General features: G+C 36.8%; 2 protein-coding genes across 2 annotated transcripts; both read right to left on the bottom strand.

The window, feature by feature from the left end:
- Window positions 1-6,245: 6,245 nt before the first annotated feature.
- LOC126080296 (olfactory receptor 8K3-like) lies at window positions 6,246-7,265 on the bottom strand. The gene has a single exon (XM_049891547.1). The coding sequence runs from the start codon at window positions 7,263-7,265 to the stop codon at window positions 6,246-6,248; it is 1,020 nt and encodes a 339-aa protein (XP_049747504.1).
- A 5,391-nt stretch (window positions 7,266-12,656) lies between these two features.
- Window positions 12,657-14,093, bottom strand: LOC126080295 (olfactory receptor 8K3-like). Its single transcript, XM_049891546.1, has 2 exons — window positions 13,174-14,093; window positions 12,657-12,708 (listed from the first exon to the last, which is right to left on the bottom strand). The coding sequence occupies exons 1-2, from the start codon at window positions 14,091-14,093 to the stop codon at window positions 12,657-12,659; spliced, it is 972 nt and encodes a 323-aa protein (XP_049747503.1).
- Between the last annotated feature and the right edge of the window lie 11,140 nt (window positions 14,094-25,233).

Raw genomic sequence — 25,233 nt, 5'->3', positions numbered from 1 at the left:
ACCAATCATTGTGAGGATAGCACAGAGCCAGGCAAAGTTTTGTTCTGTTTTCCATAAGGTTGCCGTAAGTTGGAGTCAACTCAATGGCAGGTAACAACACCAACCTTTTGTGATGGACTTTTTTCATTCACATGATTCTCTTGAAGTCCATCAACACTGTGAAAGCATCAATAATTGGTTCCTTTTATTACTGAGTTTTATTTCATGTATGAATTTACTTCAATTTGCTTAACCATTCACTGATGGGTTTTCTTTTTGTGTGTGTGTGTGATTTGGTGAAAGTTTAAAGAGCAAATTAGTTTCGTATTGAACAGGTAATACACAAATTGTTTTGTGACATTGGTTGCCAAATCTGTGATCTGTCAACACTCTCCCCTCCTTCACCTAGGTTCTCTGCTTCCGTTTGTCCAGTTTTCCTATCACTTCCTGCTTTCTCTACTTTGCATTTGGGGTGGTGTGCTCATTAGTTTCGAATACATGATTAAACTATGAAGTGTGTCCCTTAAGTGTGTTGTTCTTTCTTATAGGGCTGATGAATCTTTGACTGAAAGGTGAACCACAGGACTGACTTCAGTGCTGAGTTAAACGGATGTCCAGGACCACGCTTTTGGAGTTTCTCCAGCCTCTGTCAGACCAGCAAGCCTAGTCTGCGTGTGTGTGAATTCGAGTTTGGTTCTACATTTTTCTCCCGCTCTGTCTGGGACCCTCTACTGTGATCCCTGCCAGAGCACTCTATACTGGGAACCCGGGCTCTGTCTAGTTGTTCTGGGCTCAGCCTGATGGAAGTTGTGGTAGTTGTGGTCCATTAGTCCTTTGGACTGATCTTTCCCTTGTGTGTTTGGTCTTCTTCATTCTCCTTTGCTCCAGCCAGGATGGGACCAGTAGATTTATCTTAGATGGCCTCTCACAGACTTTTAAGACCCTAGTCTCTACACACCACAGTTGAATGTAGAGCATTCTCTATATAGACTATGTTATGCCAGTTGAGCTAGATGTCCCCCGAGACCATCGTCCTCAGCCCTCAGCCCAGTAGTTCAGTCTCTGATGGCATTTGAATGTGTCTGTGAAGCTTCTATGACTTTGTCCTAGTCAAGTTGTGATGACTTCCCCATTATTGTGTACTGTTTTACCCTTCTCCAAAGTTACCACTTATCTATTAATTTGTGTAAGGGTGGTTGTATGAACATAAGTTTTGATTTCTCTGTCTCAGAGCAGGTTGTTTTAATTTTGACAGAGTCCAATTAATTGGTTTGTACTTGTCATTGATATAATTGCACACCACACACATCCACAGCCATCGAGTCGATTCCAACTCGTAGTGACCCTATAGGACAGAGTAGAACTGCCCCATAGTTTCCAAGGAGCACCTGGTGGATTTGAACTGCCCACCGTTTGGTTAGCAGCCTTAGCACTTAACCTCTACGCCACCAGGGTTTTTGGTTTCGGTATATTTGCATGTACCAGTAATTCAGCATTTTTTATTGTTGAGCGGTATTCATTTCCTTGGTTATACTAAAATTTATTTATTCATTCTCAAGTAGATGTACAGTTGGGTTGATTGTACTTATTGACTATTACAAATAAAGTTGCTATGGACATTTGTACACAAGACTTTAAAGGAAGAATGGTGTCATTTCTCTTGGGTAGATATACGTGAATAAAATGGCTAAATTTTATGGTAAAACTATGGTTAGCTTTTTAAGACCTTGAAGCTTACAACAAATTATTTTTTAAAGTATTTATACCATTTTAATTTTCCACTAGGAAACCCTGGTGGCATAAGTGCTTAAGCGCTACAGCTGCTAAGCAAAGGGTTGGCAGTTCAAATCCTCCAGGTGCTCCTTGGAAACTCTATGGGGCAGTTCTACTCAGTCCTGTAGGGTCGCTATGTGTCGGAATCGACTCGACAGGACTGGGTTTGGATTTGGGTTGGTTAATTTTCCACTAGCAGTTTATGAATGTTCTGGTTTCTCCACATACTAAACACCTGATATCCTAATAGATGCCAAGAGGTATGTCATTAATATTTTAACTTGAATTCATTAATTAATAATGGTGCTGAGCATTTTTACATGCTTATTTGCCAGCAGCATATTTTCTTTGGATAAGTTATTCCTCATTTTTATGACTATTTTTTTCAGTTTCTTTCTTTTTTGAGACCTCTGTATATACTATGGGCACAAGTCATTTATAAAATATATCATTTAAAAATATTATCTCCAAAATATAACTGATTTTTTAAATTATGTTTAAATGAAGGTTTACAGAACAAACTAGCTTCTCATTAAACAGTTAGTACACATACTGTTTTGTGACATTGGTTACCAACCAGACGACATGTCAACACTCTCCCTTCTCAAAGTTTCATTCCCTATTACCAGCTTTCCTGTCCCCTCTAGCCTTCCAGTAGCTGCCCCTGGGCTGGTGTGACCCCTTAGTCTCATTTTGTTTTATGAATATATACAATTCTTGGCTGAAATGTAAACCTCAGGAGTGATTTCATTACTGAGCTGAAAGGGTGTCCTGGGGCCATACTCTCAGGAGTTCTCTAATCTCTGTCAGGCCAGTAAGTTTGGTCTATTTTTGTGAATTAAAATTTTGTTCTACCTTTTTCTCCAGCTCTGTCTGGGACCTTCTATTGTGATTCCTGTCAGTGCAGTCTGTGGTAGTACCCAGGCACCATTTGGTTTTACTGGACTCTGGTGGAGGCTGTGGTAGTTGTGGCCCATTAGTCCTTTGGACTAATCTTTCCCTTGTGTCTTTAGTTTTCTTCATCCTCCCTTTTTCCTGACAGGGTGAGACCAGTGGAGAGTCTTAGATGGCCGCGTACAAGCTTTTAAGACCCCAGACACTACTCACCAAAGTAGAATGTAGGACATTTTCTTTATAAACTATATTATGCCTGTTGAGCTAGATGTTCTCCAAGACCATGGGCCCCACAGCTCTCATCCCAGTAACTCAGTCCCTCTGGGAGTTTGATTGTGTCTGTGGAGCTTCCATGATCTTGCTTTGTACAAGTTGTGCTGGCTTCCCCAATATTGTATACTGTCTTACCCTTCACCAAAGTTACCGCTTATCCATTGTCAATTTGGGTTTTCCATCCCCACCCTTTATTTTTTATATAAGTTTCTTTTGAAGAGCAGAAGTTTTAAAATTTGATGTGGCCAAACTTTTTTGTGGATTTTGTTCTCAGCGTTTGACTTTATTATCTAGTGCTACTGTAGCAGAAATACAAGTGGATGTCTTTAACAAACAGAAGTTTATTCTCTCACCATTTATCTTTTGCTGTTGAGCAGATTCTGACTCATCTCAAAGTTTAGGAGGCTAGAAATCTGAACTCAGGGCTCCAGCTTCAGGGGTAGGCTTTCTTTTTCTGTTGCCTCTGGGGAAAAGTCCTTGTCATCAATCCTCCTCTGATCTATTAACTTCTTAGCTCCTGGACCCAGGGTCCAAAGAACATGCTCCACTCCCAGTGTTTCTTTCTTGGTGGCATGAGGTCCCATTCCTCTCTGCCCACTTCTCTTCTATATCTCAAAAGAAATTCACTCAAAATACAACCTAACCCTGTAGGTGGAGTCCTTCTTCATTAACATAACTGACTGTAATCCTGCCTCATCAACATACTAGAGGTCAGGATTTACAACACATAGAATAATAACATCAGGTCACAAAATGTGGGACAAAGACCTGATATCGGGAATTGTGGCCTAGCCAAATTGAAACATATTTTAGGGGACACAATTGAATCCATTACCAGTGTTATATCTAAGAAACCCCCAAATGTATTTATAGAGTCAATGCAACCCCACTTAAAATCCAAGTAGGCTTTTTATTTTATTTTTTTAATAAACCAATAAGCAGAAAGTAAATTCACAAAGAAATGATAAGTTAACTTTTTAATTGTATAACCCTATCACGTTTTTGTTTTTTCATCACAGACTCTGTTAGATTTTTATACATAAACGTTCACGTCATCTATCAATAAAAAGAGTTTCACTTATTCCTTTTCAATCTGGATGCATTCTATTTATTTATTTCCATTGTCTTTTTGTGTAGGCTACACCCACTAAAATGGCAGATTTGATTAGGGTAGATTTATATATTTTATTCCTCGTCTTACTGAGAATTTTTTCAGTAATTCATTGCATGTGCGATTTTAGCTGTAGGTTGTTCAAGGGTGTCCTTCATCAGTTTGAGCAAGTACCATTTTGATATTTTTGTTAGTTGGAGTTAGGTACTGCTGAGTTTGTTCTGACTCGTAGTGACCCCTATGTACAACAAAACAAAATACTACCAGGTCTTGCATATTCCTCACAATCATTGTTATGCTTGAGTCCATTGTTGCAGCCACTGTGTCAGTCCATCTTTTTGATGACCTTCCTCTTTTGTGTTGACCCTATACTTTCCCAAGCCTCGTATCCTTCTCCAGGGACTGGTCCTTCCTATTAACGTGTTCAAAGTACATGAGACGAAGTCTCTCTATCCTTGTTTCTAAGGAGCATTCTGGAAGTACTTTTCCCAAGACAGATTTGTTGGTTCTTTTGACAGTCCATGGTACAGTCAATATTCTTCCTCAACACCACAATTCAAATTCTTCTTAGGTCTTACTTATCCATTCTCCACCTTTCATGTGCATATGAGACAATTGGAACACCAGGGCTTGGATCAGGCACACCTTAGTCCTTAAAGTGACATCTGCACTTTTTAATACTTTAAAGAGGTCTTTTGCAGCATATTTGCCCAGTACAAAGCAACTTTTGATTTCTTGACTGCTGCTTCCATGGGTGTTGATTATGGATCTAAGTAAAACGAGATCCTTGACAACGTCAATCTTTTCTCCATTCATCGTGATGTTGCTTATTGGTCCAGTTATGAGGATTTTTGTTTTCTTTATTTTGAAGTGTAATCCACACTGAGGCTGTGGTCTTTGTTCTTCTTCAGTAAGTAGCAAACTTAACTCATCAGAGAATATCTTGTTACCCAAAGAAATACAGAAAAAATAATTGAAGAAACCTTTAAAAATTGTTCATATAGATAAGAAAACAACCCGTGAAACAGAAAAGATAATTATTAAATAAGAAGGGCAAGTGGGGAAGGCATTTAAAATATGGGAGCAACTCTGGATGACCTCAAGAAATTTATCGTAATTGGTATACATTCTGATCTATACACCAATTAATATCAATTTCTTGTGATGATCCGGAGTTGCTCCCAGGTTTGGAATTTCTTTCCCACTTAGATCTAGGCAAAATGGGTCGATTAAAACAAAGTCAGATGCAGAGCTGAACCTGTGGATTGCTAAATTGCAAGGTATGCTGACAGATTGGCGTGTGAAAGTAAAGGCCTTAATAGGAAAAGAATAGGAACTTACCCAAGGTCTGGAATGGGGACATTTGAGCAAATTCAAATAATTAAGTACTTCAAATTATCACACTGTACTGAGATTCCTCACACCCTGGCCTGAATCCAGTACCCCCTCAGGAACTATGAAAAGGCAAGGGCTTACACAACCACAGATACAAAAACGCAAGAACTGGCTCTGCAAAGTTTATTCTAATAGGGAAAATATTACCAGAATCATTGTAATTCCTCTTTTGTACCTGGTACTTTTTTCCACTCCCACTCAGCATACCTAACCTCTTTGCCTGATTTCGTAGTTCCCAACACATTCTCCTGGAGCCCTGGTGGTGTACTGGTTAAGAGCTTGGCTGTTGACCAAAAGGTCAGCAGTTCAAATCCACCAGCTGTTCCTTGGAAACCCTATGCAACAGCTCTACCCTGTCCTATAAGGTTGCTATGACTCAGAATCTACTCAATGACAAAGGCTTTTGTTTATAGCCAAATATATAACACATTCTTTAAAGAAAAAAAAAAAAAATCACTGCTGTCCAGTAGATTCTGACTCCTAAAAAAAAAAAAACCCTAGAATTGCCCCATAAGGTTTTCAAGGCTGTAAATCCTTGTGGAAGCCAACTGCCACAGCTTTCTCCCATAGAAGGGCTGGTGGGTTCGAACTGGTGACCTTTCAGTTAGCAGCCAAACGCTTTAACCACTGTGCCAACAGGACCCCAACACATTCTTCTGTACTATAAAATTTACCTAATTATTGTTTGTGGTCCACTTCTTCCCTTCAAGGAAGGAAAACATTTTTAGTCTTTTGTTTACTCTTTTCTTCATCAATGCATTTAGAAGAGTGACGGACACATAGAAGGAAATTTATCAATACATGTGGGATGTATCTGTGCTCATTGTAACTTATGGAGGCATACAGACGAGACTTGAAGCCCATGACTTAATTTATATGAACCATATGATGTGTCAAACTGTAGAAAAGATATTGCATATATTTTCCATGTGTTACATAGGGCATATTTCACATCTTTGTTCCTCAAACTATAAATCAAGGGATTCAACATGGGAATAACCAGGACGTAAAATATGGAAGCCACTTTATCACCGTCAAAGGAATGACTGGACTTGGGCTGCACATACATAAAGATTAAAGTCCCATAGAACACTACCACCACAGTCAGGTGGGATCCACAAGTGGAGAAGGCCTTGTGCCTGCCCTCAGCTGAGTTTATCCTCAGAATGGCTACAAAAAGAAGCAGATAAGAAACAAGAACTATTAGAAGGGATGAAATCAAATCAATAGATGCTGTGATGAGAATGATCAATTCAATTTCATGTGTGTTTGAGCAGAGCAAAGATACTAAGGGGAGACAGTCACAGTAGAAAAGACTGATGATATTGTAGCCACAGAAGGATAAATTAAAAATCTTTATGGTGACCAGAAGAGAAACAAATGTGCTGTACAGATAGGGAATTGCCACCAGCACCCAACGCACCCTTTGTGACATGATGACTGTGTAGAGCAGAGGGTGACAGATGGCCACATAGCGATCATAAGACATTGTTGACAGAATGAAAAATTCACTAATGATGCACATGAGAAAGAAAGCTAGCTGTATAGCACAAAAATAATAGGAGATTTTATTTTCATCCACAACAAAATCTACTAGCATTTTGGGTCCCACGGCTGTTGAATAACCAAGATCAGTGATAGCCAGGTGTCTGAGAAAAAAGTACATGGGAGTTTGTAGCTCTGAGTCCATCTTAGTGAGGATGATGATGCCCAAGTTACCCACCACTGAGATCATGTAGATGATGAGGAACAGCCCGAACAATGGCACCTGCAGCTCAGGGCGGTCTGTGGTTCCCGTCAGAATGAATTCATTCAGCACTGTTAGATTGTGTTTGCCCATCTAGGTCTATCAGGAAACCTATTCTGGAGAGACATCAGCATAGTCATTAGGCTTTATGTGGTATCATCTGGTAGATTTTTAGTGTACAAAGGCAATATGCTAAATGAATAAGGTAAATACAAACTTTCCAATGTAGATATTTGAAAGCAAACCCACCTCCCACAAATAAAGCACAGGTACGTAAAGACAGAGGCACAGGGAGACAGAAAGGGAGAGAATAGGGAGAGAAAGAGAAAGCTAACTAGGTATCATTTGGGGAATATCTGCTCCTGAAAGAACATTTATCAATGCCTGGGACACTTTGGATGTCACAAGTAGGAGATGAGTACTACTGGTATCTAATGGAAACCTGGGATGTTACTAAACATTCTACTATATACAGGGTAACTCCACATGATGATAAAATTTCTAGCCCAAAATATCACTAAGGAAGAAGTTGAGAACTGATATAGATATAGATGTAAATGTAGATGTAGGTATAGATATAGAAAAAGACGTAGGTGTAGGTATAGGCATATGTCAATGTGGGCAGTGGCGGGGGGGGGCAGGGGTATTGCAGCCTGTTCTTGGGAATTCAGTGCTGTTGGCTGGAGGGACTAGGAGGCACCACTTGTTTTCATATGCCTGTCATGGGTGGCTAGATGGAGTGGGTGGAGCAGCCAGCCCTCAGACCCCTTGTGTGGGTGGATGAGGTCCCTGCTTAAGAGGCAGAATGGTGTCAAATATCACAAATCTGCAGCTCCCCTTTGGCTCCTGCAGTTGAAATCTGGCTTCAGGAATATGCCCTGCTTTTTATGCTAATAAGGGCATGTGGTATTGAATTGGCCCACACAGGTCTAGGCAGGATGAAGGGCACTGCAAGTCAGTGAACGCTTTAGGCCAGTGACTGGACAAAGGGGCAGGTCCACAGGATTTGTGAGCTCCTGCCTTGAGAAGCTCAGCCACCTTTTAAAAAAAATAAATATAGGATTGATGTTACTTCCTTAAAAAAGGAGGGCAGTGAGGATAAAATTTATTCCCCATTGTCTTCTGCTTCCTGAACTTTGTTGACGTGTGTGCTTCAATTCTGGGGGAATTTAATTTAAGGTCAAGGAATTGGTAAATATATTAACTTTGATTTTGCTGAGCTACTGAATTGATGAGAGCCATCAGGCCCCACTACTGGACTTTTTCTTTTTTTTTTTTCCCCCCCTTCTTTTTTTAAAATAAATTAAAACCTCTTTCTTAAGCTAACATTTGAGTGATGCATTTATTTATTGAGTGCTTCATTACATGCCTGGGAAAAACATTCCCAGATGATACTATGGAGAGAGGCAGAAGTACCACATGCAGTTGCAAAGGTTGAACACCATGGAATTGTAGGTTGTGGCATTCACACAGACTAAGATGTGAAAGAATCAGTTGAAAATATGCGATAGATTAGGTATGGTTCTGGTTAATGTAAACATCCAAGAGCTTCCCACTATAGTAATCATACACACCAAAAGGAACACCACACAACTCAGTGATACCTATCTATTCCAAAGAAAATAAATTTGTCAAATCCACTTAAATCGGTTTTCCTTGAAGGGGCTCCTGAAAATGACAGACAGATTGAGAAAGAGAGAGAGAGAATACTAACTGAACAGGTTGATATGCAAGTTAAATATTATTGCAGTTATTTAAAATAATCTGTGATTCATTACAATATTTAATGATCCCCAGTAATCTTAATAGCTGTTGTTGTTAGGTGCCATGGAGTCAGTACTGATCACAGAAACTCCACCAACAACAGAAGAAAACAGGGTTCACTCAGAGATGCCTTGGAAGAAAGAAAGATCTAGTTCTGAAAGGTCGTGGCCATTGACAACTCTGTGGGGCCCAGTTCTCTGACACACATGGGCCGGTATGTGCCAGAACTGATTCCAACTGGTTTCCTTGTCTGTTGTGTTTTATTCATTTAATTATTTATATAAAGTGAAAATATTATTTAGCCACATAATAATAATGTTTCAAAGATGCTTATAAGCATATAACCTCCGAAACAAATTGAGAATATTTGAAAAAATAATATGAAGAAAAAGAGGAGGGAGAGACCCTAGTTTCAAGAACTATTGAAGAGTAGAATGCACACAGAACTGAATCAGAAATCCTATAATTTTGCAATGACTTGGCCATTGAATGGAAAGCCTGGTGGCATAGTAGGTAAAAGCTATGGCTGCTAAAAGGTCAGCTGTTCAAATCCACGAAGTGCTCCTTGGAAACCCTATGAGACAGCTCTACTCTGTCCTACAGGGTCACTATAAGTCTGTATCAATTCGGTGGCTTTGGTTTTGGTTGCCATTGAATAAGGGTGGGATCCTGCAAATGTCACTGAAACATTCTGGTTATTGGTAAAACTTGGAAACTGTCTTATCTTCTTACCTGCAATGAAGCCTCTGTCTTGACTCCCACATGTGTTGCTTAACATGGCATAGTGAGAAACATTTATGGATTGTTTTTCATCCTTGGCGATATTCCCTTAGGATATGCCAAGCAATTTGTTGATTGTCCCTAAAGCATTTGAAAGCTTAACAAAATACCTGGGAGTTGTCTGTTAAATGTCCAGGATGACTTGTTTTCACCAGTGAGCAAGTTTTTTTTCCTATAGTGTTTATGCATATTTGTATTTATCTATTTCATACATCCTTACATTTTACTTTTTGCTAATGTACCATTTTAACCACACAGGGATTTGGAATAAAATATTGTATCTATAAGTCAGGGCTATCAATATTTCCCATTTCTACAGTGGTCTCTTCAAATGGATGACAAAATGAAGTGCTTGTATGCTTTTTTATTACATTATTTAAAATACTTAGATAGAATAAAATAATGCATTGTGCATATGTGAGTATCACTTCCCTGTTTGCTGTTGTTATTGTTGCTGCTACTGCTATTGTTCAGGGTTTTTTTGTTTCTTTGTTTTGTTTTGCTTTCTTGTTGACCTCAGGAACAGAAATGTTACCCTTGCTTCTCATTTTATATTCAATTGACATCACCTGTCAGTTTAGGTTTTTTGCTTGTTTGTTTTATTTTCCTTTATTATATTTCTCTTTCTCTCTCTCTCTATACATATATGGAAACCCTGGTGGCGTAGTGGTTAAGTGCTATGGCTGCTAACCAAAAGGTCGGGAGTTCAAATCCACCAGGTGCTCCTTGGAAACTCTATAGGGCAGTTCTACTCTCTCCTATAGGGTCACTATGAGTCAGCATCAACTGGTTGGCAACAAGTTTGGTTAAGGTTTATATCTACGTATATATTTCACTTGTCTTTTCTTTAATGGAAGGCACTCTTTTCGTGCAAGGTACAAACACCCATCGTTAACTGAAATGTTGGCAGTGTGAACCATCAAGCCATTATGAGCAAAAAAGACCTGGCCATCTGCACCCATAAAGATTACAGGCTAGACAACGCTATAGGGTAGTTCTTCTCTGTCTTATAGGTTGCAATGTGTTGCAATTGACTCAAAGGCACCCCCCCCAAAAAAATTCTTTAATGGTAGATATTTTGTTGTCTCCAGAGAACATTGTCCACTTTCTTGCTTTGAACATGTTATCCAGAAACATCAGTTGCTGGAAGAGAACATCATATTTGGTGACAAAAATGGCCAATGAGAATGAGGGAAGCCCTCCATGAGATGGACTGACATAGTTGCCGCAGAAATGGACTCAAACATACCAATGATCGTGAGGATAGCATAGGGCTAGGCAACATTTTGTTTTGTTTTCCATGAGGTTGCCATGTGTTGGAGTCTACTCGGTGGCAGCTAGCAACAATCTTTTGTGATGGGCTTTTTTCACCTCAGATCATTCTACTGAGGCCCATTCACACTTTTGTGTGAATCAATAATGTGTTCTTTTTTATTGCTGAGTATTGTTTCATGTATGGATTTACTACAATTTTATTAGAACTCTTATATAAGGAAGGATTCATAAACAATTAGAAAATGTATTCTATCCAAAAATAATTATTGTTTTCTAGAGAGAGAAGGATAACAATCTATGTGACAAAAACATGAAATTAGGAACCAATATCAATGTGGTAGAGAAAAAAAACGTAAAAACCTGGAAACTTCTGTGGCTGACCTCAATAACTTTATCTTAACTTGTATATACACTGATACAGACAGAAATGACTGATTTGGATAAAATGGATACCGAGCAGCTCCTGTTGAATATAATAACTTTATTTTGTAATTGTTTATATTCCTATTACAATAAAATAATAATAAAAATAATAACAAAGTAAACAGACTCTAAGGGCTCATATATGAAAGTAAAGGCATTGATAAAAAAAGAGAGAGAGGGATTTCAAGGTTTAGAAAGTGGACATTTAAGCAAATTCAGATGACTGAGTACTTCAAATCATCGCACCCCACTAAGCCTTCTTCCAATCAGAATTACCCACCCCAGGGCAGAGAATGAGCTCAAAACAGATGTGCTGGCACACACACACACACACATACACACTTTCTACAATTTTTTTTTTTTTTCCTACTGGGCTAGGAAAACACCAGGTGGTTGGAACTCTACCTGTATCTACTGGTTTCCCTATCTCACTCAGCATACTCACTTTTCATTTTCTTAAAATCTATCACCCCCAGCACATTCTAACATACTATAAAATTTCTTAGCTATTATGCTTATAATTCATCTCTTTGCTCAAGAAAGGCAGCATTTCTTATTGTTTCATGTATTATCTATTTAGAGCTCTTAGTAAAGTGACATAGAAATATACGTTGAACTTAGCTTTGCTTTTGTGCTGGCTGTCCCATCTGGAGGCACTCAGAATAAAGTTGAAAGCCCATAATGTAATTTATATGAATGATATGGAGGCACACAGACAAGGCTTGAAGTTCACGATGTAGTTTATAGGAACCATATGTTATACACGGCTGTACAAAAGATACTGCACATTTTTTTCCATGCCCTATGTAGAGCATAGTAGATTTTTTGTAGACAAAAAGAGTCTGTGAGACAAAATCAGCAATTAGGAAGCAACATCAATCCAGTAGGGGAAAAAATGTAAACATCTGGGAACACCTATGGTTGAGGTCAATGAATTTATCTTAACTGGTGTATCCACTGACAGAGACAAAATGAGTTGATTCAAATAAACCCAGATACTGAGCTGATCTTATTGAATACACTAACTGTATTTTGTTACTGTTCTATTACTATTACAATATAATAATAATACTAACAAAGTAAACAGACTCTGAGTACTCAAATATGAAAGTAAAGGCACTGATGATGAAACACTGATGATGAAAGAGGGATTTCAAGGTTTAGAGGGCAGACATTTGAGCAAATTCAGATGACTGAGTACTTCGCATCATCCTACAGCACTGAGCTTTCTTGCAGTTAGAATTAGACACACCAGGGCATGGTATGATCACTAAAACAGAAGGTATGCACACGCGTGTGCAAACAGGCCATGTGCATGCATACAGACACACTTGCACGGACACACACACACTTTCTGCACATTTTTTTTCTACTGCATGAAGAAAATACCTGAAACTTCAAACCCTTCTTGTATCTACTACTCTTTCCCTATCCCAATCAGCTTATTCACTCTTCATCTTTAATTCTTTTTAAATCTATTACCTCCTACACGTTCTAATATACTATAAAATTTCTTAATTATTATGCTTATAATGCATCACTCCTGCTCAAGGAAGGCAACACCTTGGACAGTTTCATTTATTAATCTTCTTACAGCCTTAGTAGAGTGAGTGATAGAAGGCAATATAGAAATATATGTTATCTGTGCTTTTGTGCTTGCTATCCCCTCTGGAGGCAGACAGAAAAAAGTTTAAAGCCCATAATGTAATTTGTATGAATGATACGTTATAGTGAACTTTGAGAAAATATATTGCATAATTGTCCCAAAGTCCTATGTAAGGCATGTTTCACATCATTATTCCTCAAACCATAGATCAAGGGATTCAACATGGGGACCACCAGGGTGTAAAATATGGAAGCCACTTTATCACCGTCAAAGGAATGGCTGGACTTGGGCTGCACATACATAAAGATTAAAGTCCCATAGAACACTACCACCACAGTCAGGTGGGATCCACAGGTGGAGAAGGCCTTGTGCCTGCCCTCAGCTGAGTTCAGTCTGAGAATGGATACAATTATGAGTATGTAAGAAACAAGAACTATTAGGAGGGATGATATCAGATCAAAAACAGATAAGATGAAAATAACCAATTTGATCTCATGTGTGTCTGAGCAGAGCAAAGATAACAAGGGGAGAATGTCACAGTAGAAATGCCTGATGACATTGTGGCCACAGAAGGATAAATTAAAAATTTTTATGGTGACCAGAAGAGAAACAAATGTGCTGTGGAGGTAGACGATTGCCATCAGCACCCAACATGTCCTTTGTGACATGATAACTGTGTAGAGCAGAGGGTTACAGATGGCCACATAGCGGTCATAAGACATTACTGACAGAATAAAAATTTCACCATTTATGAACAAAATAAAAAAAGCTAGCTGTGTAGCACAAAAATAATAAGAGATTATGGTTTCATCCACAACAAAATTTACCAACATTTTGGGTCCCACGGCTGTTGAATAACCAAGATCAGTGATAGCCAGGTGTCTGAGAAAAAAGTACATGGGAGTTTGTACCCTGGAGTCCATCTTAGTGAGGATGATGATGCCCAAGTTGCCCACCACTGAGATCATGTAGATGATGAGGAACAGCCCGAACAATGGAGCCTGCAGCTCAGGGCGGTCTGTGATTCCCATCAGAATGAATTCATTCAGCACTGTTAGATTGTGTTTGTCCATCTTGGTCTACCAAAAGACCTGTTCTGGATAGAGACATCAGCATTGTCAATAGCTTTTATGTAGTATCATCTGGTAGATTTTAAGTAATCAAAGCCACTATGAATAATATGAATCCAAACTTTTCAATTATGATGACAGTAAGTTACATAAAAGAAATTTTCTTTACACATGTATATGTAAATTCTTCTCGTGTGACTTACTTTATATGACAGGGATATGATGATGACTATGTTGAGTAGCGTGTTATTCATTTAACTGACCCCAGCCCTTCCTGCCCCATCTTTGACTCCATGACAAAAATTGGACCATCAGCGTGTCAGTCTTTTAGATTATCTATCTACTAATTTTCTTAAAACACGTTAATATATCTTTAATTTAAGTTCACTTAAAATATGTCCATCCCTAGGGGCATGTTAATTAAGTTGTCTGTAACAAATCAGATTTATTTTCTCATGAAAATACCTAAAACAGTGAGATGAAATTTGAGCAAATTGGGAGAAAGTGAGGTCACTGTCATTGGTTTGATATAATGAAGTTTCATTTAAAAATTCTGTTTGGATAAAGAGATCCTATAGTTTAAAGGAAAATCAGTAAAAATCTCTGTATTACTCAAGAGAATAGAGACAAATTACACTGATGAGATATACACGGATTCTTGGATTTTCTTTTATATCCTTCCGTACATTAAGGACCTGAGGTACTTCTATGTACTACTATACAGCTCATAATGAGAATGGCAGTATAATGTAAAAGAATTAGTGGTTTGACATGATACTACAGACAATGAAAATAGCAGTACCAGCATTCACTGAGCCAGGAATAATCAAACAAACAGAAAAATACAATCATATCATATCAAATTATAAAATGGCTCTAGGGGAAATACATTATCTCATATAAGACATTGCGTATGATGCTGTGGCCTTCTGATACCCTGCCTTGTCCCTATATACACACATTGCCTATGTCTGAAAATACTGAATTGGGTATCAGTAGATATTACAATTAGGAAATCAACTCTCTTCAATGAATGTGATATAAATCTTGTTTATTTGCAATAATGAAAGCTGGAAGAAAATAAGTACTCACTTTGATACATACTGATTTTCCTATGAGGTCAGGGAAGATAAAAGGACTTCTCATCAGTTTTGGAGTTCTCTGGAGAGCACCAGATTATTGTTCATAGGTTATTATTTTTGTTGAGTATCTGCTTCTCGTTATACAAAGCCATACTCTCTGAAAAAACTTATATCTTCTTTCTGCCAGATTCCACTGGATATTGAAGAACTTGGTATGAAGAACATGATGTGTGAGGTGGAAATGTATTTGCTTCCTCATCAAGAGATTAGTAAAAATGCACATTTATACAGTTATTTTAATATGCATTAAACATTCAATCATATCTGAGAGGGACATAAGAGTGCCTAGAGTCGCTACATAACTAAGGATTTTAAAAGACATTAATGTTGGAGACTGAATATCTGCAGCTGTGTAATTCTGCTACAGTATTTTTTAATACTGTATATCCTTCCTTTACTTGCATATTTCAGCTCTATTATTCACATAATTAGGCCAGCAGGGTGGTGCAAACAACGAAGCACTCAGCTACTACCTGAAAGGTTGGTGGGTCAAGCCCACTCAGAGGCACCTTGGAAGAAAGAAAATCTAATTCTGAAAGGTCACAGCCATTGAACACCCTACGGAACACAGTTCTCTGACATGCGTGGAGTCAGAACTAACACCAAGACAACTGGTTTGGTTTTTGTTTTGTTTCATTTTATTTTTTATTTACCTAATTATAAAAAGAAAAAAAAATTATTTAGTTATACAGTGATGTTTCAAAGATGCTTGTGAGCATTTAGCTTCTGAAACAAAGTGAGAATATTTGAAAAAAACAATATGAAGAAAAAAGGGGGAGAGATCCTAGTCTCAGGCACTACTGAAAAGTAGAATGCACACAGAACTGAGTCTGAAATCCTGATATTTTGCAATGACTTTGCCATTGAATAAAGGTGGGACCATGCAAGTGTCACTGAAACCTTCTGGATATTGATCAAATATGGAAATTGTCTATATTTTTGCCTGTAATGAAGCCTCTGTATTGACTTCTCAATGTGTTTCTTAACATGGCATGATGAGAACAATTTAAAGATTTTTTTCACCCTTGGAGATTCTCCCTGAGGAGATGCCAAGCAATTTGATGACTGTCCCCGAAGCATTTGAAAGCTTAACAAAATATCTGGGGGTTGTCTGTCAATCGTCCAGGACCATTTGCATTTGCCTGTGAATGAGTTTTTCTTCATATAGTGTGTATACTCGTCTGTATTTACCGCTTTCATATATTCTGCGTTTTACTCTTTGTGAAGTTTCCATTTTTATCACTCAGGGGTCTGGATTAAAGTGCTGTATCTGTAAACAAGAAATATCAATATTTCCCAGTTTTATAGTGGTATCTTCAAATGGTTGACAAAATGAAGCAGTGATTAAACACTTACTTATTACATTATTTAAAAACTTAAGTGGAATAAAAATAATGCATTGCGCGTATATGAGGTATCACTTCCTTGCTTGCTGTTGCTGTTGTTGCCGTTATTGCTATTGTTCCAGTTTTTGTTTCTGTTTTTATTTTGTTTTGCTTTCTTGTTGACCTCAGGAACAGAAATGTTACCCTTGCTTCTCATTTCACACTCGATCACATCATCTGTTTAGGTTTTTTGCTTGTTTATTTTATTTTCCTTTATTATATTTCAATATTGTATGTTTTTCCATTCTGTCCAATCCTCATTCCAAAACATCTTTCTCACCTTTATAAATATTCTCCTCTTCTTGACACAAGCTCTACTATATAAATATATCCTTGTAATGTGTAATATTTTACCATGATTATATATTTATTGTGCTATAAAATATTTTGCTGCTATTTGCCACTGTAAATATTTCCAATGTATCCATTTGTGATTTTTTTCCTATTTGCCTATGTAATGGTATGTGTGTGTATATATATATATATATTTATTTTTCACATGTCTTTTCTTTAATGGAAGGAGCCCTGTTGGTGCAATGTTCAAAACACTCTCTGCTAACTGAAAAGTTGGCAGTTTGAGTCCCCAAGCCATTCTGGGATGAAAAGAACTGGCCATCAACACTCACAAAGATTACAACATAGACAACCATATGGGAGATTTTTACTCTATTGTATAGGTAACTGTAAGTTGGAATTGAAGCGACAGTACCTAAAAGAGCAAAAATGGTGGTTATTTATTTTAATTTTATTGTGGCTTAACTGAAAGTTTACAAATGAAACCAGTCTCTCAGGCAAAAAATTATATACACCTTGCTATATACTCCTAGTTGCTCTCCCACTGATGAAACAACACACTCTTTCTCTCCGTCCTGCATTCCCCAAGTCCATTCAGCCAGCTTCTGTCCCCCTCTGCCTTCTCATCTGCCTTCCAGACAGGAGCTGACCACATAATCTCATGTATCTGTTTGAGCCAAGAAGCTCACTCCTCACCAGTATTATTTTCTATCTTCTAGTCCAGATCAATCCTTGTCTGAAGAGTTGGCTTTGGGAACGGCTCCAGTCTTGGGCTAACAGAAGGTCTGGAGACCATGACCTCTGAGGTCCTTCTAGTCTCAGTCAGACCATTAAGTCTGGTCTTTTTATGAGAATTTAAGGCCTGCATCCCACTGCTCTCCTGCTCCATCAGGGATTCCCTGCTGATGTCCCTGTCAGGGCAGTCATCAGTTGTAGCTGGGCACCATTTAGTTCTTCTGGTCTCAGGTTGATGGAGCCTCTGATTTATGTGGCCCTTTATGTCTCTTGGGCTCATAATTACCTTGTGTCTTTGGTGATCTTCATTTTCCTTTGCTTCAGGTGGGTTCAGGCCAATTGATGCATATTATACGGCCACTTGCTAGCATTTAAGACCCCAAACTCCACTCACCAAAGTGGGATGCAGAATGTTTTCTTAAAAGATTTTATTATTGCAGCTGACCAAGATGTCCCCTGAAACCATGGTCTCCAGGCCCCGTCCCTGCTACTCTGGCCTTCAGAGCATTCGGTTTATTCAGGAAACTTCTTTGCTTTTCATTTAGTCCAGTTGTGATGACCTCCCCTGTATTTTGTGTTGTTTTTCCCTTTTTTTTTTTTTCCCTTCACCTAAAATAGTTCTTGTCTACTATCTGATTAATGAATACCACTTCCCCTTCCTCGCTCCTCACACTCGTAACAATCGAAGAATATTTTCCTCTGTGTTCAGACTATATGAATATTTATAACAGTGATCTCATACCATATTTGTCCTTTTGCAATTAATTTCACTCAGCATAATGCCTTCCAGGTTCCTCCATGCTATGAGATGTTTCACAGATTGCTCACTGTTCTTTATTGATGTGTAGTATTCCATTGTGTGAATATACCATAATTTATTTATCCATTCATCTGTTAATGGGCACCTTGGTTGCTTCCATGTTTTTGCTATTGTAAGCAGTGTTGCAATGAACATGGGTGTACATGTATCTGTTTGTGTAAAGGTTCTTATTTCTCTAGGATATCTTCCAAGGAGTGGAATTGCTGGATCGTATGGTAGTTCTATTTCTAGCTTTTTAAGGAAGCGCCAAATCGATTTCCAAAGTGGTTGTACCATTTTCATTCCCACCAGCAGTGTATAAGTGTCCCAGTCTCTCCACAGCCTCTCCAGCATTTATTATTTTGTATTTTTTGGATTAATGCCAGCCTTGTTTGGGTGAGATGGTATCTCATTGTAATTTGTATTTGCATTTGTCTAAGGCTAAAGTTGGAGAGCATTTCCTCAAGTATCTGTTAGCTGCCTGAATATCTTCTTTAGTGAATTGCCCATTCATATCCTTTTCCCAGTTTTTAATCGGGTTATTTGTCTATTTGTAGTTGAGTTTTAGCAGTGTCATGTAGATTTTAGAGATCAGATGCTGATTGGAAATGTCATAGCTAAAAATGTTTTCCCAGTCTGTAGGCAATCATTTACTCTTTTGGTGAAATCTTTGGGTGAGCACAGGTGTTTGATTTTTAGGAGCTCCCAGTTAACTGGTTTTTCTTCTGCATTGTTAGTAATGTTTTGTATACTGTTTATGCCATGTATTAAGGTTTCTAGCATTGTCCCTATTTTTTCTTCCATGATCTTTATAGTTTTAGATTTTATATTTAGGTCTTTGACCCATTTTGAGTTAGTTTTTGTGCATGGTGTGAGCTATGGGTCTTGTTTCATTTTTTGCAGATGCATATCCAGTTATGCCAGCACCATTTGTTAAAAATACTGTCTTTTCCCCCATTTAACGGTTTTGGGTTCTTTATCAAATATCAACTGCTCTTATGTGGATGGATTTATGTCTGCATTCTCCATTCTGTTCCATTGGTCCTGGTACCAGTACCAGGCTGTTTTGACTACTGTAGCCGTATAATAGCTTCTAAAATCAGGTAAAGTAAGGCCTCCCACTTTGTTCTTCTTTTTCAGTAATGCCTTATTTATCTAGGACCTCTTTCCCTTCCATATGAAGTTGGTGATTTGTTTCTCCATCTCTTTAAAAAATGTCATTGGGATTTGGATCAGAATTGCACTGTATCTATAGATCACTTTTGGTAGAATAGACAATTTTACAATGTTGTGTCTTCCTATCCACTAGCAAAGTGTGTTTTTCCACTTATGTAGGTCTCTTTTGGTTTCTTGCAGTAGTGTCTTGTAGTTTTCTTAGTATAAGTGTTTTATGGCTCTGGTTAGATTTTTTTGCTAAGTATTTTATCTTCTTGGGGGTTACCGTAAATGGTATTGATTTGGTGATTTCCTCTTTGATGTTCTTTTGGTTGGTGTAGAGGAATCCAACTGATTTTTGTATGTTTATTTTGTATCCTGATACTCTGCTGAACTCTTCTATTAGTTTCACTATTTTTCTTAAGGACTGTTTAGGGTTTTCTGTGTATAAGATCATGTCATCAGCAAAGAGAGATACTTTGACTTCTTCATTGCTAATTTGGATGTTCTTTATTTCTTTATCTAGCCTAATTGCTCTGGCTAAGTCCTCCAGCACAACGTTGAATAAGAGTGGTGATAAAGGACATGCTTGTCTGGTTCCCAGTATCAAGGGGAACGCTTTCAGACTCTATTTAGGATAATGTTGACTGTTGGCTTTGTATAAATCCCCTTTGTTAAGTTGAGGAATTCCCTTTCTAATTTTGCTGAGAGTTTTTAACATGAATGGGTGTTGGACTTTGTTAAATGCCTTTTCTGCTTCAATTGAGAAGATCATGTAGTTTTTGTCTTTTGTTTTATTTATGTGATGGATTACATTGATTGTTTTTCTAATGTAAAACCATCCCTGCAATTCTGGTATGAATCCCACTTCATCAAGATGAAGTTTTTTTTTGTTTTTTGATATGTCGTTAAATTCTTTTGGGTAGAATTTTGTTAAGGATTTTTGCATCTAAGTTCATGACGGATACAGGTCTGTAATTTTCTTTTTCTGTGGCGTCTTTACCTGGTTTTCGTATCAGGGATATGCTGGCTTCATAGAATGAGTTTGGGAGTATTCCATCCACTTCTATGCTAGCTGTAGTGGTGTTAACTCTTCACTGAAACTTTGGTAAAACTCTCCAGTGAAGCCATTAGGGCCAAGCCTTTTTTTTGTTGTGAGTTTTTTTTTTTAATTACCTTTCAATCTCTTCTTTTGTCATGGTTTTATTCAGTTGTTCTACCTCTGTTTGTGTTACTTAAGTAGGTAGTGTGTTTCTAGAAATTCATCCATTTCTTCTTGGTTTTCAAATTTGTTAGAGTACAATTTTTCTTAGTATCTGATATGATTCTTTTAATTTCATTTGGGTCTGTTGTGATATCAGCCATCTAATTTCTTAGTCAGGTTATTTGTTTCTGCTCCTGTTTTTCTTTTGTCAGTTTGGCCAGTGGTTTATCAATTTTGTTAAATTTTTCAAAAAATCAGCTTTTAGTCTTGTTAACTCTCAATTGTTTTCTCTTCTCTATTTTATTTAATTTTGTTCTCATTTTTATTATTTGCTTTCTTCTGGTTTCTGAGGGTTTCTTTTGTTGCTCTCTTTCTATTTGTTCAAGTTGTAGGGATAATTCTTTGATTTTGGCCCTTTCTTCTTTTTGGATGTGTGCATTTATTGCCATAAATTGACCTCTGAGAGCTGTTTTAGCTGTGTCCCAAAGGTTTTGATAGGAAATGTTTTGTTTTCTTTGAATTCTGTGGATTTCTTTATTCCATCCTTAATTTCTTGTATAAACCATTCATTTTTGAGCATGGTGTTGTTCAGTTTCCAAGTGTTTGATTTCTTTTCTCTGCCTTTCCTGTTATTGATTTCTACTTTTATGGCCTTATGGTCCATAAAGAAGATGCTTTGTAATATTTCAATTTTTGTATTCTGTTAAGGCTTGACAAACCAAAAAATATAATGAGAGATCTTTTGTTGTCTCCGACAGAACACTGTTCAAATTTCATGCTTTGGGCAAGTCATCAGGAGAGACTAGTTGCTGGAGGAGAACAACATATTTGATAAAATAGAAGGCCAATGAGAATAAAGAAAGCCCTCTATGAGGTGGATTAACACAGTTGCTGCAGCAATGGACTCAAACACACTAATGATTGAGAGGATAGCACAAGGCCAGGCAATGTTTTTTTCTGGTTTGCATAATGTCATCATGAGTTGGAGTCACTCAAAGACAGCTACAACAACAACAACCTTGTCAGATAAACTTTTTTCACTTCACAGAATTCTATTGAGATCCATTCACACTGTTGTGTGCATCAATAACCTGTTCCTTTTTACTGCTGAGTATTTTTTTACGTATGGGTTTACTACAGTTTGATTAACCATTCATGAATAAAAGGACATTGTGGCTTGTTACCAGTTTCTAGCCATCGTAAATAATGTCTCTATGAACATTTGTGTAAGGGTTATTGTATGAACATAAGTTTTCATTTCTCTGGTATAAATGTCTAAGTGTGGGTTGTTTTAATTTTAACAAAGTCCAATCTATCAGTTTATTGTTTTCATCCATATATTTGCATGTACCAATAATTTAGTAGTTTTTATTATTGAGTAATATTCACTTGCTTAGATATACTACAGTTTATTGATTTATTCTGAAGTAAACAAACATTGGGGTTGATTTTTTTTTTTTTAATATTACAAATAAAGTTGTTATGGAAACTTGTATACATAGATTTATAAGGAAAAATGCTGTCATTTCTCTTGCATAAATAAGAGCAAATTGGCTAAATTTTATGTTTAAGTTGTGTTCAGCTTTTTAGGACCCTGATGCTTAAAACAAATTATTTTTTTAAGTATTTACACCTTTTTAATTTTCCACTCAGCATTTTATGAAGGCTCTGGTTCTTCCACATAGTTACCAAATACCTGGTATTCTAATAGATGTACAGAGTTATATCATTAATGTTTTAACTTGAAATTCAGTAATAATGATGCTGAGCATTTTTATGTGCTTATTTGCCAGCTGAATATGTTCACTGGAAACGTAATTTTGGGGGTTTTTTGTTTGTTTGTTTGTTTTGACCATACTTGTGGACTGTTTCTTTTCTTTTCTTTTTTGTTTTGAGTTTTGAGACCTCTATATATATTTTTATATGTATTATGACCACATGTCATTTATGAGATATGTTGTTTGAAAATATTGTCTCCCAGAAGATAACTTGTTTTTATACAAGTGTCTTGTAATGAGTAGAAGCTTTAAAATTTCCAAATGTACCTATACAGTCAACGCAAGCCCACTTAAAATACAAACAGGCTTCTTTTTTTCTCTTTTTAAATAAACAAGCTGAAAGTAAATTTACAAATAAACACTGTTAACTTTTTAATTCTATAGTTTTATCATATTTTCTATTAGATTTATTAAATAAAAATCAGGTCAACTAACATTAAAAAAAAAAGTTTCCCTTCTGCCTTTCCAGTCTGGATACATTCCATTTATTTATTTATTGCCTCATTGTGTTGGCTAGAATATCCACTAAAATGTCAAGTAGATTTTGTAAGAGTAGATTTACTTGTTCTGTTCCTGGTCTTACTGAGAACGTATGCAGTCTTTCATATCAGTGTGATGGTAACTGTAGGTTGTTCATGGGTGCCCTCTATCACTTGGAGGAAGTTCCATCTTAATACTAGTTTGCTCAAAGTTTTATCACAATTATTGGGACTTTTAAAATGTTTCTCTACATTTATATGGCATTGTTTGTCATTCCTAATTTCTTACTATGGTGTATGTCATTAATTGATTTTTTAATATAAAACTATTCATGAATTCCTGGAGTACACCAAATTTGGTGGACTATTGTCTTTACATATTGCCAGGCTCAGTTTCTTAAATTTTTATTTAGATTTTTCACATATGTTCCTGTTGTTTTCTTTTAATTTCTTTGTCTGTGTTTGATATCAGTGTAAAACTATTCTCGTGTTGAAAATGGGAATATATGCTCCTCTTCAGTTTTGTGGAAGGGTTTGTGTAGAATAGGCTAATTCCTTTTCCCTAAACACTTAATACGATATCCCAATCAAGTCAATGGACCTAACTGGGAATGGAGAGTACTTTAAACTTAAATTTCCATTTGTTATTGTCTTTATCAATCTTTTTTTTTTTTTCTTATGTGTTTTCTAGTCTCTATATACATGGAACTATATCATACCCCTCCTTGTATGGTCCTACTCTAAAACTCAGATTGCATTTCTTCTTTATAGACAACCTTAGTGTACATAAAAAATTACTTTATTTTTTATCATTGCTAATTTTTTGAAAAGACTAAAAATAAGAAAATATGCATGGAAAATTAGGAGGGAAAATAGAAAATCTAAGTCCAGAAATCATGGTAAATATATAAAATGACATATATTGCACCTCGTTCACCAGAATCACAGCATAGTCCAAACTATGGGATGAACTCCTTTTCTTTCTCCAAGTAGAATAATCAAAATTCAAGCAATAGATCCTAGTCAAAGTATAGTGCACACTCATATTACCCAATTTTGAGAAAATTTAGCTAAATAAAGTACAAGGCAAACAATCTATCATACAATAAATCTCTTATGCAAGGACATATAAACAATTAGAAAATCACTTCTAAAGAGTAAATACTGTTTTATAGAGAGATAAGGAAAAGGACCTATGAGATAAAAGTGTGCAATTAATAAGTAATATCATTCCAGTAGAGAAAGAAAGAAAAAACCTGGAAACTTCCATGACTGACCTCAATATATTTATCTTAACTGGCATATCCACTAATACAGACAAAATGGTCTGATTTAGACAAAACCAGATACAGAGCTGGTCCTGTTGAATATAATAACTTTATTTTTTTTACTGTTTCTATTACTGTTACAATATAATAATAATAGTAAATAACAAAGTAAACAGTCTCTAAGGGCCCATGTATGAAAGTAAAAGCACTGATGACGAAGACAGGCATTTCCAGGTTCAGAAAGTGAACGTTAGAGCAAATTCAGATACTGAGTACTTCAAATCATTTCACTGCACTGAGCCTTCTTCCAGTCAGAATTAGCCACCACAGGGCAGAGAAGGAGCAGGAAACAGAAGGTATATGGACTTGCACACACACGTACACACACGCACACATACACTCATATGCACACACACAGGGAAATGCACACACATACTCACACACACGCACATACTTTTTTATAATTTTTTTATTCCCACTGGGTGAGGAAAATACCAGATAATTGGAATTCTTCCTGTACGTACTACTGTTTCCATATCCCAATCAGCATATTTACTCTTCTTTTCTTTTTTAATCTGTCACTACCTAACACCTTCTAATATCCTATATAATTTCTTAATTATTACGCTTTAATGCGTCTTTCCTGCTGGAGAAAGATAATATTTTTTACTGTTTTATTTACTAATCTATTTACAGCTCTTAGTAGAGTGACTGGTAGCAGGCAATATAGAAACACATATTGAACTTATCAGTGCTTTTGTGCTTGCTATCTTCTTTGGAGGCATACAGAAAAAAAGTTTAAAGCCCATAATGTAATTTGTATGAATGATATGGTATAGTGAACTTTGAGGAAATATATTGCATAATTGGCCCAAATTCCTATGTACTGCATATTTCACCTCTT

Source organism: Elephas maximus, chromosome 7, assembly GCF_024166365.1.
Source record: "Elephas maximus indicus isolate mEleMax1 chromosome 7, mEleMax1 primary haplotype, whole genome shotgun sequence".
Classification (NCBI taxonomy): domain Eukaryota; kingdom Metazoa; phylum Chordata; class Mammalia; order Proboscidea; family Elephantidae; genus Elephas; species Elephas maximus.
Note: the sequence above shows the minus strand (reverse complement) of the source record. Positions and strands in the feature narration are given on the sequence as shown.